This window comes from Schistocerca gregaria, chromosome 5 (genome assembly GCF_023897955.1).
Source record: "Schistocerca gregaria isolate iqSchGreg1 chromosome 5, iqSchGreg1.2, whole genome shotgun sequence".
In the NCBI taxonomy this organism is placed as follows: domain Eukaryota; kingdom Metazoa; phylum Arthropoda; class Insecta; order Orthoptera; family Acrididae; genus Schistocerca; species Schistocerca gregaria.
Genome location: NC_064924.1, coordinates 174553735 through 174572192, shown reverse-complemented (window position 1 = coordinate 174572192; position 18458 = coordinate 174553735). Strand labels below are relative to the sequence as shown.

General features: G+C 37.1%; 1 protein-coding gene and 1 non-coding gene across 2 annotated transcripts in view; both read left to right on the top strand.

Moving 5' to 3' along the window:
* The window catches only part of LOC126272934 (sodium- and chloride-dependent glycine transporter 1-like), a 138331-nt gene that overhangs the window by 102889 nt on the left and 16984 nt on the right, over nt 1-18458 (top strand). The window contains exons 10-12 of the mRNA XM_049976232.1: nt 14910-15022; nt 15106-15234; nt 15331-15430. Of these exons, the coding sequence (XP_049832189.1) occupies nt 14910-15022; nt 15106-15234; nt 15331-15430 (342 nt within the window). The remainder of the gene's footprint in view (nt 1-14909; nt 15023-15105; nt 15235-15330; nt 15431-18458) is intronic.
* On the top strand, nt 9449-9521 carry Trnar-ccu (transfer RNA arginine (anticodon CCU)). Its single transcript has one exon. It is a non-coding gene; the product is annotated as a tRNA-Arg (tRNA).

Below are 18458 nucleotides of genomic sequence, written 5' to 3'. Positions count from 1 at the left end.
CTTGCACAGGATAGAGTAGCATGGAGACCTGCGTCAAACCAGTCTCAGGACTGAAGACCACAACAACAACATTAGTCCTGTCTGTATCTATTTTTACCCAAACTGAGTCATGGTCTGAGGAATGGAAGACAGCCACATCTGAAGACAGTAACTCTATTGATATTTGTAAGTATGTTGTCGAGATAAATGGGCTGTCTTGTGGGTTTGCAGTTCGTAAAAATGAAGTTGAATTGTCGTAACAGGTTTTTAAATTCATTTATGGTGTGCGTGTCTTTGCTTACATCAAATGCAGCACTGATGTCACCACCAATCACTATACTATATTTCTTCCAGTGACGACTAAGAAAGAAATTTAGTAAAGTCTCAAGTTTTTCTAAATATATTAGTGGTGTTCCGACTGGTGATCTATAATGAGATACAATAGCAATTTTTAAATGATCCAGATATATACCTGTGGCTTCAAAATATATCTCACTGCACAGAAATACTAGATCTAGTTCACCACTACAATTTATTTATTCTTTCCTAATGTAAATTGATACACCCCCATGAGTATGCTGCTCTCTGTTAGAGCTGTCTGCTAAGTGGAAATCATCTAATACATGAAAGGATATTTCATTTCGTTTACACCAGTTCTCACTTAAGCATAATGCATCAAATAAGTTCTCATTTGCAAATTTGTTTAAAATTAGGTGTTTTCCACTTATACTTTCTATATTGAGATAATCTATATAAGTTAGCAAGTAATTTTTTTATGGGAATAATCGTCATTACTGATATATTTCTCTTTAGTGTTACCGACATTTATTGTATTATTCTTACCTTTATCTGGTCGTCCAGTCTGAATCTCGGCAAACCTGTTAGTCTCGGCCCTCTTTTGGGTCTGAAACCATGTTGTTCCTTGCAAAGAAAGTTAAACTCATTTAGATACAAAATTAGCCTATTTTTTATTACTTTTTCAATAATTCTGGAAATGGTGGACAGCAGGGAGATGGGTCTGTAGTTTTCTACATTTTTAGCATCACCCTTCTTAAGTATGGATATTAATTTCGCTTGTTTTAGGTGTTTGGGAAAACAGCTGGATTTGAATGAATAATTGATTATTTTTGTTAATGGGGCTTTAATGGAATTTGCACATTCTTTAAGGGCATAACTTGGGATTTCATCTAAACCAGTCGATTTTTTAGTTTTTATTGATGTATAACTTTTGCGACCTCTTTCTCAGTTGCCATTCAGTTTGGTGGATGGTTCTGGTGGGTAAGACCCTTGTGTCCAGAAAGTTCTGTTGTAATTTCTTAGCACTGCTGTTGAAGTTCACGTTTACAAAGTTTGCTATTCTTTTGAGTGGGTCATTTGTCTATTTTTGTTCTTAATTTGTGAATTCAAAAGTTTTTGCCCTGTGTCTGCTGTTTCCTGTTTGATAATGTTCCAGGCTGCTTTGCCTTTGTTTTCTGCCTGCAATAGTATTTTATGGTTTGTGAGTTTTTAGCAGCTAGTAGTGCCTTTCTGTAGATTCTCTTGCAGTTTTTATACAATTGCAAAAAGAGTGGGTCAGTCTATTTATTTCTGATTGAAGCGGGATACTTAAGAGTTTCAGGGGATTTTTTGATCCTTCTGGATATCCATATATTTTTTTCTGGAGTTGCAATGGTATGCAAAGTTTTGGGAAGTGCTTCCTCAAATTTTAGTTTAAAAATCTACTTGACTCTGTTAAACATTTTGTTCACATTCATTTCTGCTGAGGCTTCCTCCCACCCTTCATTTTGTATTTAGGATGAAAATTCATGCAAGTCTGACTTTGAGAAGAGCCATTTGTATACTTTTAATTTAGGGGTTTTTCTACACAAAAATTTACTTTTAATATCTGACGACCCTATATCTTGAACATGCATATAGAGATTTTTTCAGTCTATATCTGTTTCTACATGGTATGTCAATGTAGGAGATTGCCGTAACGGTACAAAACATTTAAATAGGCATGGCTGACTACATTGTATTGATGATGGAGTCCCTACAGACGATTATGCTTGTTTTTGAGCAAGATACCTTAGCTAGTGTCTGATTTAGTTTTAAGATAAAAACATCCTCACTACTCAGTGATCGGCACCCACAAATTGCCTTTAATTTTTTAATATGTTGTGTACTGTTACTTTAATAGCTGAGAGTTCAAAATTTTTATCAACATTTAATGCAATAAAGTCACCTCTGTCTTTAAATGAAATATCTCTCTTCACATAAATACCTTTCGTGGAGAGTATACTGCAGAAATAAGCAAGTTTATATGAAGTTAAGGCCAAATATGAGATTTCATTCCCGTTGCACCAATGTTCTGTAACACACACAACTGACTTCCCTAGTGTTTGTAAATTTACTTCTAGTTGCCGAAATTTGTTTTTTATGGGTTGTATATTCTGGTGAAGTACTGTTAAACATTTAGTTGTGCTTATCGTGTTGGTCTCCTCCTCTTTGTGTTTGATGTTAGAAAATCTTTCAGATTGTGTGAAGGCACTGTTTTCTGCCTGATTGCCACACTGTGCATTTCACTTGTTGTTTCCTTTTCTTCCAATGGAGTTGCTCCTAACTCATCTGTTGCTGTTGTTGGTTGCGTAGATGTACATGTTGTGACCATTTCCTTTGCCTCTATAGACATTGGTTCTAAGTCTTTTATTTCTACTGTTGCTAGTATTGTTCCAAATGCTTTCCTGTTGACGTCTACTTCTATATCTGATCCTTCTTATGTTATAGTACTGCTACAGCTGGAATCATTAGGCAGGCAGGGCTTTCCACGTCACTGCCAGCCTTGCGTGTTCACGATTCTTTCCAGATCTCTTCTGCTGTTGGCATTGCAATTTTCATATTTATCACTTGTAGAAAAAAAAAACCTTTTCAGCAACATTTGACCCTCTGGCACATTAATGATTTGCTCCACTTATTTTGGTGCACTCCAATCGTATTTAACTAACACATTTCGTATTGTTTACTAGTTAGATAGACGCGATCTAGGTCTAAATTTTCCGAGTTATAAACGTTTAAAAACCTGACCAAACACGCCTGATAACTTAAATTCTCTAAAAGCATAGTAATTACAAATTCATTCTTCTGTTTTTGCATCTCTAAATCAGTAGAAAAACAACAACCACCGCACATAAGATCTTTGTGTCGTTTTTTTTTTTTTTTTTTTTGCTTGCAGACATACAATCTCGCGACCTTGACAAATTTAAAACATTCTTTAAACTTAACTATTCTTTCGAAACTGACCATGAGTGAGAAATGTGGGAGCTGTTATAGCGTAGTGAGTAGAGGGATTTGTTGCCAATCTTGTAGGAAATATTTTCACTGGGGGGATGCAGTGGGGAGAATGTTGGGAGAACAGAAGAGGCTCTCTCCTGGAACTGCAGAGTATGCAGTAGGAACATTTTGATTGGGGAGCAGGAAAGGAAAATCTGTTCCCTTCAGGCACAGTTGGAGGAAGCAAGGAAGGAACTGATAAGGATCAAGGGAAATAGGGGGGAGGAGGGTGGTTGGGAACTGGCAGCTGGTAGGAGGATAGGAAGAAAGAGAACGCGATCTGATAGTTTTATCATCAACACCAAAAACAGGTATCTGCCACTGCCAGAGTTAAGTGGAGAAGAGCCTCAGGTAGAACGAGGAGCAGGAAATGTGCAGCACACTTCAACTGAGGCCAAGAAGCCTAGGAATGTACAAAGTGTTAGGAAGAAGAAAGTGCTGCTGCTAGGTAGTAGCCATGGGCGAGGTGTAGGCCATCAGTTACAGGAAAGTTTAGGGGCAGCGTACCAGGCCACCAGTATCTTCAAACCAAATGCAGGGCTAAGTCATGTGATAGAGGACCTAGGGTCTTTATGTAAGGATTTTACAAAAGAGGACCATGTAGTGATAGTGGGTGGGGCGGGAAACAGTTTGGACAGGGATGGGGCATATGAAGTAGGTGGTGACCTGGACAAGATAGCTTCCCTGACTCATGGCACCAATGTACACTTTGTTGAGCTGTTCCGGCGTCATGATCAGCCACGCCTTGATGGAGCTGTGAGGCGAATCAATGTGGGGCTGGGGATGGCTCTGAGGATGGCCAACTTTGCTCATGTTTCTCTGGTGCCCGTCGGGACTATCAACAGATGGGGTTTCACTAGGCATGGCCTACACCTAAACAGGACTGGGAAGGGAAGATTGGAACAGCTGATTCATGAAAGTATAGGGGGTGGATCTCGGGCCACACATGGTCAAATACCTGTTGTCATAGGTAGGAAAAGTAGGTCTTTTTTAGGATAAATCCAGACAACAGGTTCCCCTGCCTAAAGAGTATCTCTAGCAGTTCAAAAAATACTGAAACAATCACTCACAAGACAGATTATAACACTTCAAAAATCACACATACCAGATGTCACAAAGAAAAACAAACCATCGGAAAGAGTAACATGGGGCATTTCACAGACTTAACAATCCTCCATCAAAACATGCAATCAATAAAAAATAAAATACAAGCATTAGAAGTTGAGCTCCAATCTTTGAACTGCACAGTAGTTTGTATTACTGAGCACTGGTGTAGAGACACAGAAATCCAACATGTAGTATTATCATTGTATGAAAGGGCAAACTCTTACTGCAGAACTACTTCAAGGGGTGGAGGATCATGCATTTATATCAGAAAAGGAACACAGACCTCAGTACAGTAAGTGAAGACAAACACATTGAAATATCAGCTATTGAATTATCAGGGCTCGATATCACCAAGAAATTAATCATTTTGTGTGTGTATAGATCTCCCAGTGGTAGTGTGGACACTTTTTTCAATAAATTAACAGAAGTTCTAGATAAAGTCTCAAGTACAAAGGTCAACATAATTCTGTGTGGGGACATAAACATCAACACTAATATCATAAATCAATCCAGCAGCACCTTCATAAATATCCTTCAAAGTTTTGGCATGTCCCTATTGGTCAATAGTGCAACAAGGGTTACTACAATGACTGCATCAGTAATTGACCATGTGGCCACAAATATAGACAGGGAAAAATGTGATGTAGCTGTAAAAGATCTCGGACTATCAGACCATCTCTGTCAAACAACAACAGTAAAATCAGGCATCGAATCATTCCCTAAACTACAAGCCTATAAACGACATCTATCAGAAATCAAAATAAAAGATTTTTCAAAACAACTAGAAAAACAAAGCTGGGATGAAGTGTATAAGGAAACCAATGTGAATATGAAATTCTCCAAATTCTCCACATTGTTTAAATTGAACTTTGAAACAGCATTTCCAAAAGTATGCATGACTGTATCAACATCTCACAAAAACAGATGGATAACAGCAGGTATTAAGAAGTCCTCCCAAACACTTAAACACCTCAGTTCCATGAAAAAGATTCACAATGATCCAGAATTCTTAAATTTCTATCATAGATACAAAAAGATTTATAGGAAGGTGCCTATTTGCTGCAAAAAAGTCATTTAATGACAAAATAATATATAATGCAGAGAATAAAAGCAAAGCAGTCTGGGATGTTATAAAAAAGGAAACGGGAAGAGGCAAACAAACGCAGAATAACATACTGCTAAGGGAGGGGGATAAGGTAATAAATGATCCACAACACTTAGCAAACTATGTAAACGAGCATTTTTCAAGTATTGCAGAGAAGTTACAGCAAAAATTCCCCAAAACAAATATAACACCTGCAAAAATTGTTGCACTAGATACAATGATGTTACTTCCAACCACAGAGAATGAAGTCAATAAAACTGTTCAAAAGCTAAAAAATAAAAAGTCAGAAGGCTTAGATGATGTACCAATGTGTGTACTGAAACAATGCATAGGGATTATACAAGGCCCATTAACAAATATAATAAATGAATCCTTCACATCAGGGACATTTCCAGAGCAGCTAAAACACGCAAGAGTTGTACCTTTGCTTAAGAAAGGTAATGCAGAAGACATAGAAAATTACCGGCCCATTTCCCTGCTGTCAGCATTCTCAAAAATAATAGAAGCAATTATGAAAGACAGATTAATGAATTATCTGAATAAATACAATCTTTTAAGCAAATCACAGTTTGGTTTTCGAAGTGGCAAAAATACGGAGTCAGCCATAGTAGAATTCACAAAAGTTGTACTTAATGCTCTTGATAAAGATGAGTGTGTCACAGGCTTATTTTTGGATCTTTCTAAGGCTTTTGATACAGTCGACCACAAGATTCTATTAAATAAATTAGAAGCATTAGGAATAAGAGGGGTAGCTGATGACTGGTTTCGATCATACCTAACAGATAGGGTACAAAGAGTAGAGATAACACATACTTCAAATAGATCTAAACATTTAGTAAAATACTTATCAGAACCAAAACATATTAATATAGGGGTTCCACAAGGTAGCATATTAGGACCAATACTATTCCTGATATACATCAATGACTTTCCCAGTAGTGTTACTCATGGTGAGAAAATTCTCTTCGCTGATGACAGCAATATTATAGTCACTGAGAGAACAAGAGAACTCCTTACCGAGAAAGCAAATGAAACTCTCAAGGAAGTTTACGATTGGTCAATAAGCAACAAATTGACATTAAACATAAAGAAAACTAATGCCATGAACTTCAGTTTGAAGAGGAAAAATGACAATGTTAAATTAAATGTAGATGGCACCTCTATAGACTGTGTAACAAATGCAAAATTTCTAGGAATGAATATTGACTCTCAGCTGAAGTGGTGCGAACACACAAAGGTACTTGCAAACAGAATGTCATCAGCATGTTATGCCCTTAGAATTCTATCATCTGTGTGTAACATGCAGTGTCTTTTAGTTACATATTATTCATATGTACACTCAATTCTTAGCTATGGCATTCTTTTTTGGGGAACAAATCCACAAAATATGAACACAATTTTCAAACTCCAGAAAAGAGCCATAAGAATAATAACCAGAAATAGTAGTCGAGCTCATTGTAAAGATCTGTTCAAAACACTGGGAATTTTAACTGCTCCATGTGAACACATTTACCAGTCAGTTGTACACATCAAAAGTAACATTGGCAATTACTGCACAAACAGCTCTGTCCATGACCATGCAACAAGAGATAGACTCAACTTACATTTACCAAGAAAAAATAAACATAAACTCAAAACAGCATTTTCTACCAAGGAATAAAACTGTACAATAAATTACCAAAAGAGATTAAAGAAATTTCAAAAATACACTTATTTAAGAAGGCAGCTAAAAAGTACCTGTTATGCAATACATTTTATACATTGAAGGATTACTTAGATAAAGCAGAGTAGGGGTTTGATAAAAAAAATGTTATACAAACAAATAATAATAATAATAATGATGATTATAAAACATACAATATTCCACATAACACCTTCACTTTATTATTTTTCTTCTTTTTTCCTTTCTAGAGACACTCTCCCCTCAAGCTATGCATAGCACAATACTAACACCTCTTCCTCTTTCTGAGCTCAACATCTCACTCATTATGAAGGGATGCTGACTCAGTTTTTCAGGATAGCAAATGGGAACTTGCAGTACAGAAAATGGCCCAAGGATCACCTGTGTGTGTGTGTGTGTGTCTGTGTGTATGTAGTGAGTGAAGTGTTATGAAACAATGTGTGTATAGTGTGTGCAGTGACTGATAGTGAAATATGAGTGAATAGTGTGGCATTACATTATTTAATGAGTTATTTGTAAATAAATTATTGTATACCAGGAGTAAAATCTAATGATTGTCTCTAACTAGAAGTCTGTAAATATATGTGTATACGAATTAGCTTATTGTAAACTGATCTAAGCTTGTAAATACTTTGACATGTCCTATATCCTTATAAAAAGAGATCTATGGATGAATAAAACTACTACTACTACTACTACTACTACTACTACTACTACGGTTAGAACGGCACATTTCAATTGCATTCATACGGCCGTTAAACATTGTTCCACACGCATACGATATGTTTTCTTGATTCACTTTGGAGAAACAATGTGTATGGTACCACTTATGCACCAGTAAGCATATTCTAACACCGCTTAGTGCAATTTTACTGCATAATATGCAATTTACGGACGCTAAATGCTCGCGATTTACGGAACCATTTTCTATTACGTCTACACAGGGCGCTATCTTGCTGAAGATGTGGAAGTGCATAAGGTGAAGGACGACGACTTGACGGTTATCAATCCGCGCTCTTTGTTTTTGGTGCAGCAGAGTCACTGAAGCGTCTGACAGTGGGAGCGGCATTTATGGTCTTCCCTCTAGGCATGTAGTCGATGCACAGGACAGCACGATCCCAAACACCATAGCCATAATCTTCCTGGTGCTAAAAATTTCTTTTGCTTTTTTTCGGTTTCGTTGGAGCTTGAGAATGAAGGCATTCTATTCATTTGCTTTTTGTTTCCGGTTGGGAATGAGATATCCAACCTGCCATTCGTTTGGTTTTACACACACACCAATTGTAGGCAAGAATTTGGGGACTACATCCCACTACATTACTTTTATATCTTCACACAGATAACGATTAAGAAAATGTTATGTTCGTGAGCGGTGGCAATGAAATGCAGAAGTTTGTAAAAACGCGAGACAAATCATGACGTGGATGATGTTATATAAAAAAAGTGACTGGATGCTTAATTTCTTCATGTAAAGAAGGAATCTGCGCAAAAGGAATATGCAGGATTGGTTTTTTTTTTTTTTTTTTTTTTTTTTTTTTTTTTTTTTTTTTTTTTTTTTTTTTTTTTTTACGACTGGATGAAATACGACTTGCTCTCGAATAACTCCGCCTTACTAGCAGCATTCTGCCTCATGGCGAAGCTACAGACTATAGCAATATGACTGATTTGTTACAACGTTATTTATATTAATTTGTTGCATAAATTACCTTAAGGAGCTGCAACGTATTTCTGTGATACAAGTCTGGAACGAATAATTTTCTGAACCAGTACACAATTATCAAGCTAACAGATTACCGGTTCTGCAAAGTAATAAAAGATTGTCTTTCGGCTTTTAATGCAAGCAATCAAAAGATGCAAATAGTTAATGTGTTCTGATGCAAAAATGAGATATCACGATGTTCACACTTTCTGAGCAAGTCGAAAATATATTACTAGAGTTTTTATTTATGTCTCTGCATTAACAAGTCTACAAATTAAACAAGAAATAATAAGAACCGTAGTAATCATGTTTAAAAATATTATTTTTGTACTTCGTGTACAGATTAGCAATAGTACTAAAAATATGTATGCATGCGTTTCTTAGTACTATAAAGAGCAAACGGAATCAAATTGTGTAGACGCTCTTCACAGGCGAAGGGCTTTGTTAAAACCTACAATTTGTTGAAAACATGAACTATCGTCTATTTTCGCTAGTCTTAAATGCTAAAAAGTACGTAACGAGTCCAGAAAGCTAGTGTATAACTACTAAAAGGATCGCTTAACGTGTAGCCCCTGTGGCCTAATGGATAAGGCATCGGTCTCCTAAACCGGGGATTGTGGGTTCGAGTCCCACCAGGGGTATACAAAAATTTTTTTTCCTTGTAATATGTTTAAAATTATCCCTTATTTTCTTAAGAATATAAAATTTTTCAACTGTGATAGTTTAACGTCGAATACCACAAAGTAACAGAGGTGAGATGTTCCCCTTAATTGGCACGTTTCAACATCAAAATTCGCCCTGCATTTCATTGCCACCACCTAGAACTATAGCATTTACTTAATCGTTATCTGGGTGAGGAAAAACCATACAAAGTCGCTTGATCTCTCTTTTCCACTCTTCACTGGATGTAGATCACACATTTTGAGATTAATTTCAGGTTTGCAGCAGTATTCAAATTTCAGTTTGGTTGTTCTGTACATTAGCTGAATTGACAGAAATTTTATGTGGCTTGTTTTCAAGAAGACAGAACAAAAACTACCACAAACTACGAGCAGCTTAATTGCACATGATGGTACTGAAGGGAAAATATTAGATATTTCATTGAATTCATTACCACTTATTGAAACAGTGGACAGATACTAAAAAGGAAGTAAGGAAAAAGAAAATGGAAAAGCTGATTTACATTCTTTCTTGGGTCAGCAATTTTCTGGAAAAGCCATAATATTAGTGTGATACTATAACTAAAAGGTCAAACTGATACGTTTGCCTTAAACAATTGTTTTCTATTAACACATCTTCAGTGCATAATTGTACAAATGATTCACATATACATTATTACATAGACATTACTTATCTCATACTCATCTCATAGTTAATTTTATTGTGCAAGTTACAGAAACTACAAATCAAGTTGTATGCTGTAAATTACAAAATTATTTGTTCATAGTCATATTTATAATGAAAGACCGACCTTTATTTTCATTATCTACATAGTCAATTGTGTTACAGAACTTTTTTCTGTCATCAATGACTCCATCACTATTTTAAATTTATTTTTGTGCAATATTCTTGTGTTGTTGGAAAAACATCTGGCCAAGATGTAAAAAATTATTTTTGCTTTATTAATTGGGTTCAAGGAATGTCCAGTAAGTATCTGTTTTCACATCAGTGTACTTCATACATGTAGACATTCTGTCTGAAGACGATAAGCACTATGAGTATGTATAAACTAGGGATTGTAAGAACTTTGTTCCAAGAATGAGTAACATGGTACAGAATGGAAACTACAGGTCAGAATATCAACAATGTAAGAAAAGATAGATTGCTACTTACTGTAAAGATGACATGTAAAGTTGCAGACAATCACAGTTTAAAGATAATTATGCATAAGCTTTTGGCCACAGCCATCGTCAGAAAAAGAAACACACATAATTTACTCACACAAGAAAGCACACATCACGCACACATGACGACCAACTCCCACATCTCGGACCAGAATGCATTTAGCATTCTGGTCCAAGCTGCTAGAGTTCACAGTCATGTGTACATAAGGTGTGCTTACTTGTGTGAATGAACACTTCTTTTTCTGATGAACGCTGTGGCTGAAAGCTTATGTATAAGTGTCTTAATTGTGCATATCTGCAATTTAACATGTTATCTTTACAGTAATTAGCAATCTATCTTTTCCTATGTCGTTAACATGTCACAGATATAGAATAAAAGAGAAAATGTATTTCAGTACAGCAGCTACAGGTGGCCTACTGTACTTACCACTAATCCTTCTGAAGGAGTCCCATCCTTGAGCTGAGCTAGTGAAGCTTTTAAATGAGTTCAAGTATTCTTCACATGATCTCTTGTTATTCTCCTTAACAATACAGAAACATTTGGTCCTCAAATGGAAAGGATGCAAGGTTCTCTGCAGTTGATCAGCATCTGAGCAGGCACAGTTTGATTCTCACTGTAGTCAACGTTCTTCACTTCACACAGGCACATCCCGTCTTTGTAAATGGTCTGAAGACAATGGGACGAATGTATCAGTGACTCACTATACCACTGTCATAACATGATCCACACACATCTAGACAATGCCTCAATGTTCAAACAAAGTCAGTGACTATCACGCACCCACTAACTCTTTTTGAATTTGCTGGCGTCTGGACACTGCTTGTTCTGTCAGATGTATCTGGAAAGGGAAGAGGTCACTACGGTACAAATCACAAACCACTTCCCTTAAAGCAATATTGGTGTGGGCGGGACACCAAATCAAGACACTGTTGGCAGAGAAAGACTCCTGTAGCAGTATTGAAATATGTGCTCTTTCTCAAGCTCAGAATACTTATGAATACATAAGGTTCCCAGCAGCTCAACCCTGGGGGCAGGTTTCATGCATTAACAAAGGGGGGACAGTCATGGGAGCTGTTCAGTAAGGTTCCTGAGAGCTTCTGAGAGTCTTTGCTGTGGAGATGACTTCTTAGTACAGGTATGCCACACACTCTAAAATACACCTCTTTAAACACAGTCACAGAAATCTGCATTGTGTCAAGTGTCTCAGTTCCTCCATATGAATCCTGAATCCATTCAGGTTCCACTGCAGTTTGGGAGATATTTAATCAGTGAGGGTTTTTTTTACTTGTTGTTGAGATTGCAGGCATATGGCAGTTGAAGGATAAGATGGAATCATTGGCTCCCTTCAACGGACTTCATAATGAATTGCCTCCATGGATCAAGGACCTCTTCTGACTCATCGACCAAAATGATTCTGGGGTGGTCCAATGGCTTTTGTCTTGCCATTCCAAGGATTTTTTTATTTTATTGGCTTGATTTTTGTCTTTCATGACATTGTTGGTGATGAAAGGCATCTTGACAGGCTGTTTCTCATATTTGGTGATGTTCCTCTCTTTGGTGAAGTTTGCTATTTAGTAGATTTGTACACCATTGATCTACTCATTATCAAAGTGCAAACAGTGGCTACTTTGCAAATATATTTGCAGAAGCATGTTTTTATGCTTACATTGCTGATCTGTGTCTGAGTGGACTTATTTGCTTTGGCAATAAGTGTGCCGACCACTGAAACAAAGGATGCTATGAATGGGGACAGTTATATCAATATGTATAATTTTCCCCTCAGGCACTCTTGCACCTTCTTTTCTTCCTGGAATAATTTGCAGCTTCAGTTCCCTCCTGTGTTAGTCTTTTCAAGCTCATCATTGACCCTGCTCCAAAATATTTCAAGTGTCTATTACTCCTTTGTAAGACCATTCTTTCAGAAATTTTCTGGTGTTAATAATAGTAATATGTTGGGAGGAATCACTTTTGCTTGAGTTAAGCAAATTTTCCAACCACAACAGTGAACTATCCTAATTCTGTTAATAGTGCCCCATTTCTTAGCTGTTTGACTGACTTCAGCGACATAGTTCCGCACTCCAGTGCTTTCTGAATATAAAAAGAAGAGACACCATAGTATGTACATTTGTATCCTGTGACTGAAGACTATTCTAAGGTTTGTTGTTGATTGCAATGGGGGAGTAGCCCGTAAAGCTCTTTTGGGTGGTAGGTACAACCAGTGGTCAACCCAACCTACCGCAAGGCTTTTCGTTCTAAGAATTATGAGCACATACTGAAAGGATGTCGTCCTGTGATCTGGGTGGCTAAACAAAGATTGCCGCTCTGTGTGACACACAACATTCCACCACTACACCACACAGTGGCACTGAAGTATCCACACTACTTACAAGTACGAGGAACTGGTGGCCCTCAACAGCCTCCTGCTCAATAAATCTGGGATCACAAAAATAAACTCAGGCAAAGCTGACTAAGTTCCCTGAGGAGGCATGATCCAGGTGAAACAGGTGGTTTACCAAATTCCATGGATGTAGAGAACATTATAGTCTCTCTCCAAGTTTTTTGGATGTGGGAACTGTATTTGTCAAAGGATGAGACAAAAATATGTCTCACAGATTTGTTTGTGGACGAGTTCTGTGGGGTAGTTGCAGGAGAGGAGAACCTGGCTGAAGGAACATAGGCAGGGAGATTAGGGTTTAACTGTCAACATTGAGGTCATTACAGATGGAGCAACCTCATAATGTTCCAGGATGAGGAAGGAAATCAACCATGCCCTTCCATACAAACCATCAAAGCATTTGCCTGGAGCAATTTACAGAAATCACAGAAAACCTAAATTTGGATCACTGAATGCAGATTTTAACCATCATCCTCCAGAATTCAAGTCCAGTCTGCTAATCACTGTGCCATCTTACTTGCTAAACCTGGCAAGGGGTTTGGGGTAGGTGATAAGATGTTTGCTATTGGAAGATATGTGCTTTTCTCAAAAGCCTGCTCTGTAGGGAAGGGAGTGTTGCTGTTCAATGAACAAACAACAACACTTTCACACTGACAGCTATTCACTGCACAGCTTTTTGCATAAAAATGACCACCCTGAATTTTGGAAATAGGAACTTGCTGTGTGACATTTTCACATCCCATTTCCTTATTTACAAAGCCTTTTACTCTATTACCTCTTCTTTATTCTTTACTTTTTCATTCATGATTTTCAATTAGCTTTCTTCATCTTGTTTTACTTTTTTTAGCCTCATTTTTCCTCTCTCTCTCTCTCTCTCTCTCTCTCTCTCTCTCTCTCTCTCTCTCTCTCTCTCACTAACACACACACACACACACACACACACACACACACACACACACACACACACACACACTCCTTGGTACTTTTTTATCCGTTCTTCTGCTTTTCTCTTAGTTCTTAATTGAACTACTCATTTCTATAATTCATGTTTACTTCTCACTCTGTCCTGTTTATGGAATGGAGGTGGTACAGTGCTTGTCAATGTGCAATCTTTGCGATCCTGTTTTCTCTGTTTTCCTTTCATCTTTGTTTCCTTTTGCCCTCACAACAGGTCAGTCCCTCTTAACCTGGGGTCCGAGTGACCTTTCTCCTTCCTTCCCTATCTTTCAAGATTATTAACTATTCTGATAGCTAGGAATATAATTTTTCTTTTTAAATGTATCTGCTCATAGTACTGAAATTTTGTCTACCAGAGGTTTTCTCACACTGTTTTATTATTTGGATCCTGAATTTGTCTGCCATCAAAAGCAGAGCTTTTTCTCACTTTGGCCTCTCTCATATAATTTCCAAGCGCTGCAGTCTGACCTAAAAATAATTTGCCACTTGTTACACTAAGCTTTTTTCATAATCTCAACCAATTACTATAGCACTATTGCATATCTTAAAAAATTAAGGAAGGTCTTTTCACACTGCCCAGTACATTTCTTCAGCAAGGCCACAGTAATGACATACTAGTATTATATCTAATATATTACATAATGATATACTAGTACTATAATATATTACATATTATTATGACAAATGTTCAAATCATTTGGTTTCGCTTCTTATGTTCCATAATTTGTAGCATTATAACTTTATTTATTGTTCCATTTCGATGTACTTATTGTTACTGAACCATTTTAATACTGTAGTTTACTTCCATGACATGTCAAAATTTTCAGTTTAGGTCCAGGCTTGGCGTTTGTAACTTACCCAGAAGCAATTTCTATGCTGCCACTGCCTCATTTATGGGCAATTCTCTTCTTTGTGATGTTGTACCTTTTGGGAATGGACAGTTGTGTAAGTTTCACTTGCCAATTTGTTTGTATTAACATTCTTGCATCAATTTACAGACCAATATTAATTGTAATTTCTTTAAATAGTTTGTGCAGATAGAAGCAATAATGTCAAGTGTGACAGATGAATACCCTGTATTGAGAAAACATAAAAGAATTGTAACACTGGCTTCCTGTTTCGTTATGTTTCTTGGATCTCTGTCCTGTATTACAAATGTGAGTACTGAAGCACTCAACAAATGAACAAGTACCTAAAAAAAATCTCATTTGCACTTTCTGTTATACTAAATGTAAGAATTTTCCATTTATTAGGGTGGAATGTATGTCCTGCAGCTTTTGGACTGGTATTCAGCTTCAATATCAGTAATTCTCATCTGCAGTGTTGAAGTGATCTCTATAGCATGGATATATGGTAAATATGACTAGTACTACACTGCATCTCAGATGTGCATAATAATACATCATGAAACAGAAAAGTAAACATGGCATCTTTTAATACAAATAATGGAGGCTTGTCTCTCTGTTGTCTGTAGTCTTATTATTTCAATCTTAATAAACAAAAGATATTAAACTGTGTAACTGCAAAAGGTGACTATTAAGAACTGGGAGAAACCTCTAATTATATCAAAGAATCATTTAACAAGGTACCACACTTATGCTTATTTTCAAAAGTATAATCATATGGGGTATCAGAGGAAATATGTGACTGGGTTGAGGATTTCTTGGGATGGAGGATGCAGCATGTTATCTCCAATGGAGAATCATGACAGACATAGAAGTTAACTTCATGTGTACCCAGGAAGCAAGTTGGGTCCCTTGCTGTTCATCTTGTATATTAATGGCCCAGCAGACAATATTAATAGTAACTTCAAACTTTTTGCAGATGATTCAGTTATCTACAGTGAAATACAATCTGAATGAAGTTGTACAAATATTCAGTCAGACCTTAAGAAGATTTCAATGTCTTGGAATGACTTACACTTGCTTTAAATGTTCAAAGCTGTAAACTTGTGCACTTCACAAAAGATAAAGACAGTATCCTATGAATACAATATTAGTGAATCACAGCTGGAATATGTAAACTCGTACAATATTAAATGGAATGATCACATAAGCTCACTCGTGGGTAAAGCAAGCAGCAGACTTCAATTTATTGGTAGAATACTAGCAAAATGCAATCAGCCTACAAAGGAGATTGCTTACAAATCACTAGCATGACCCATTCTAGAATACTGCTCAAGTGTGTGGGACCCATAAAAACAGGACTGGCAGACGATATTGAACTTATACAGAGAAGGGCAGCACAAATGATTACACGTCTGTCTCACACATGGTAGAGAATCACTGAGCTGTTGGCATAACTGAACTGGCAGACTTTTGAAGATAGACGGAAACCATCCCAAGAAAGTCAACTAACAAAGTTTAAAGAACCAGCTTTAAATGATGAGTCTCTGCTACCCTTTGGATTATAGGTACACAAAACCTGACTTACTTCCCAGTGACTGGCTAGAAACTTGAGGGCTCTTCACTTGATGAACATGCAGGCATGCTGTGTTGATTCCACACTGAGATTCAGAATCACTCAACTCTGAGCTGAGATTGCTGTGAGCATAACTCTGCTGCAGTTTAGCATTATATATGTGTTACCCAATTCTAAGGGTTTACCTGTACCTTGGGTACAGTGGTTGGGGTACTATTAAAATGTTTTTAGTTCTGTTGATGTCAGTATTCCTTATCATGTGGGACACTATTGGAAGCAGAGTACTGAGGAAACTCTTGTAACTGCAGGCTACACCCAACTACTTCTGCACCCGTATCTTGCTACATGATGTTTGGATTTTGCCTAAAATGGTAATAAAATGGACCATAAAACACAACTGTTTCTATCACTTTTAAGCTAGGGACAATAAATTGCACACTTCTGGAATCCAAAGATAGATTAATAAAGCACAAAGAGAAATTCAATAATACCAAATGGAGTGTTGTAGGGTTATGGGGTGTAGTGGGAAAATGAAGACCAAACAGAATTAAGATCAGGACAAACATATTATTACAAAGCAACTGAGCAAGGAGGGAGTTCAGATGCAGACTTTATAATCAATTAGAAAATTAACAACAATATTATATAAATTTAATGAATCCAAGACCGATCAGCAAGGCTTACAAACATTTACAGAAGCTGATAAATGATGGCAAATCCATCTATAAGTTGATAATGAGAAACTGTAGTGAGAAAGCAGGGTAAAACCTAAATGACAGTTCTTCAGTTGGGAATGGAACGTCTGTGTGGCGAGGGCTTCCCATTGGGTAAACTGGTCACCTGGTGCAAGTTTTTTGTTGACACCACTTCAGTGACTTGCTTGATGATGAGAATGAAATACAACACTCAGACTCTGAGCGGAGGAAGTCTCCAACCTTGCTGGGAATCAAACCTCGGCCCCTCACATGGCTTTCTGCCCCAGTGACCACTCAGCTATGCAGGCGAACTTTTTTTTTTTTTGGGGGGGGGGGGGGGGACTTCAGATACAATAGCAATAATGACAGAGGACTTAACCAGATTTTGCAAAACAAGAACAAAATAGTTAACCTTAATAATTATGTAACAAACTTAATTATGCAAATGGTAAAACAAGCTGCCACTAAGAAAAGAGCAGAAGGAAAGAAATTTTCCAACGAACTAGGGCAGCTATTAAAGGAAAGGTAAAAGTTTTGGGAAAATGATAATAAGCTAATAACAGAATATGTTGGATGAAATAAAACTATTAAGAAATACAGGGTGTACATAAAACCCGGGAACACTTTCAATAATTTATTGCACAAGAACTAAACATTACACAGATGTCATATGTATTGAATTTTCAAGAGAAACTCTGAAAGTTTTTTTTACAAACATTCGATGTGCGAACCATGAGTGACCTGGCAGATGTCAACACGGTAATCGAATTCTTGCCATATCCGTCCCAGCATGGCATCATCAACTGGGGCAGTCACTTCCCTTATTCTCTCCCGGAGCTCTGCTACATCACATGGTAGAGGTGGTACATACACCAGATCTTTAATGTGTCCCCACATAAATAAGTCTCACGGAATGAGATCTGGTGATCAGCGAGGCCGTTTCATGAAACAGCTGTCCCATTCTGTAGCATGGCCGATCAGTCAACGCAGCAGCTCCGTGTTTGTGACTAGTGCTGACTATAAGCAAATTACCAAATTATGCTCTGGTGGTATACATGAAAAAAGAAAAATAAACTTTCAGGGTTTCTCTTCAAAATGACATATGAATTATATCTATACAATGTTTGGTTCTTGTGCAATAAATAATTGAAAGTGCTCCCAGACTTTATGTACACCCTGTATGTTTGGAAGGATGTGATTAGATACAATGACAACTTTATAAGAGAAATAATTGAAAACAATATGAGCATGGACAAACAAAACAG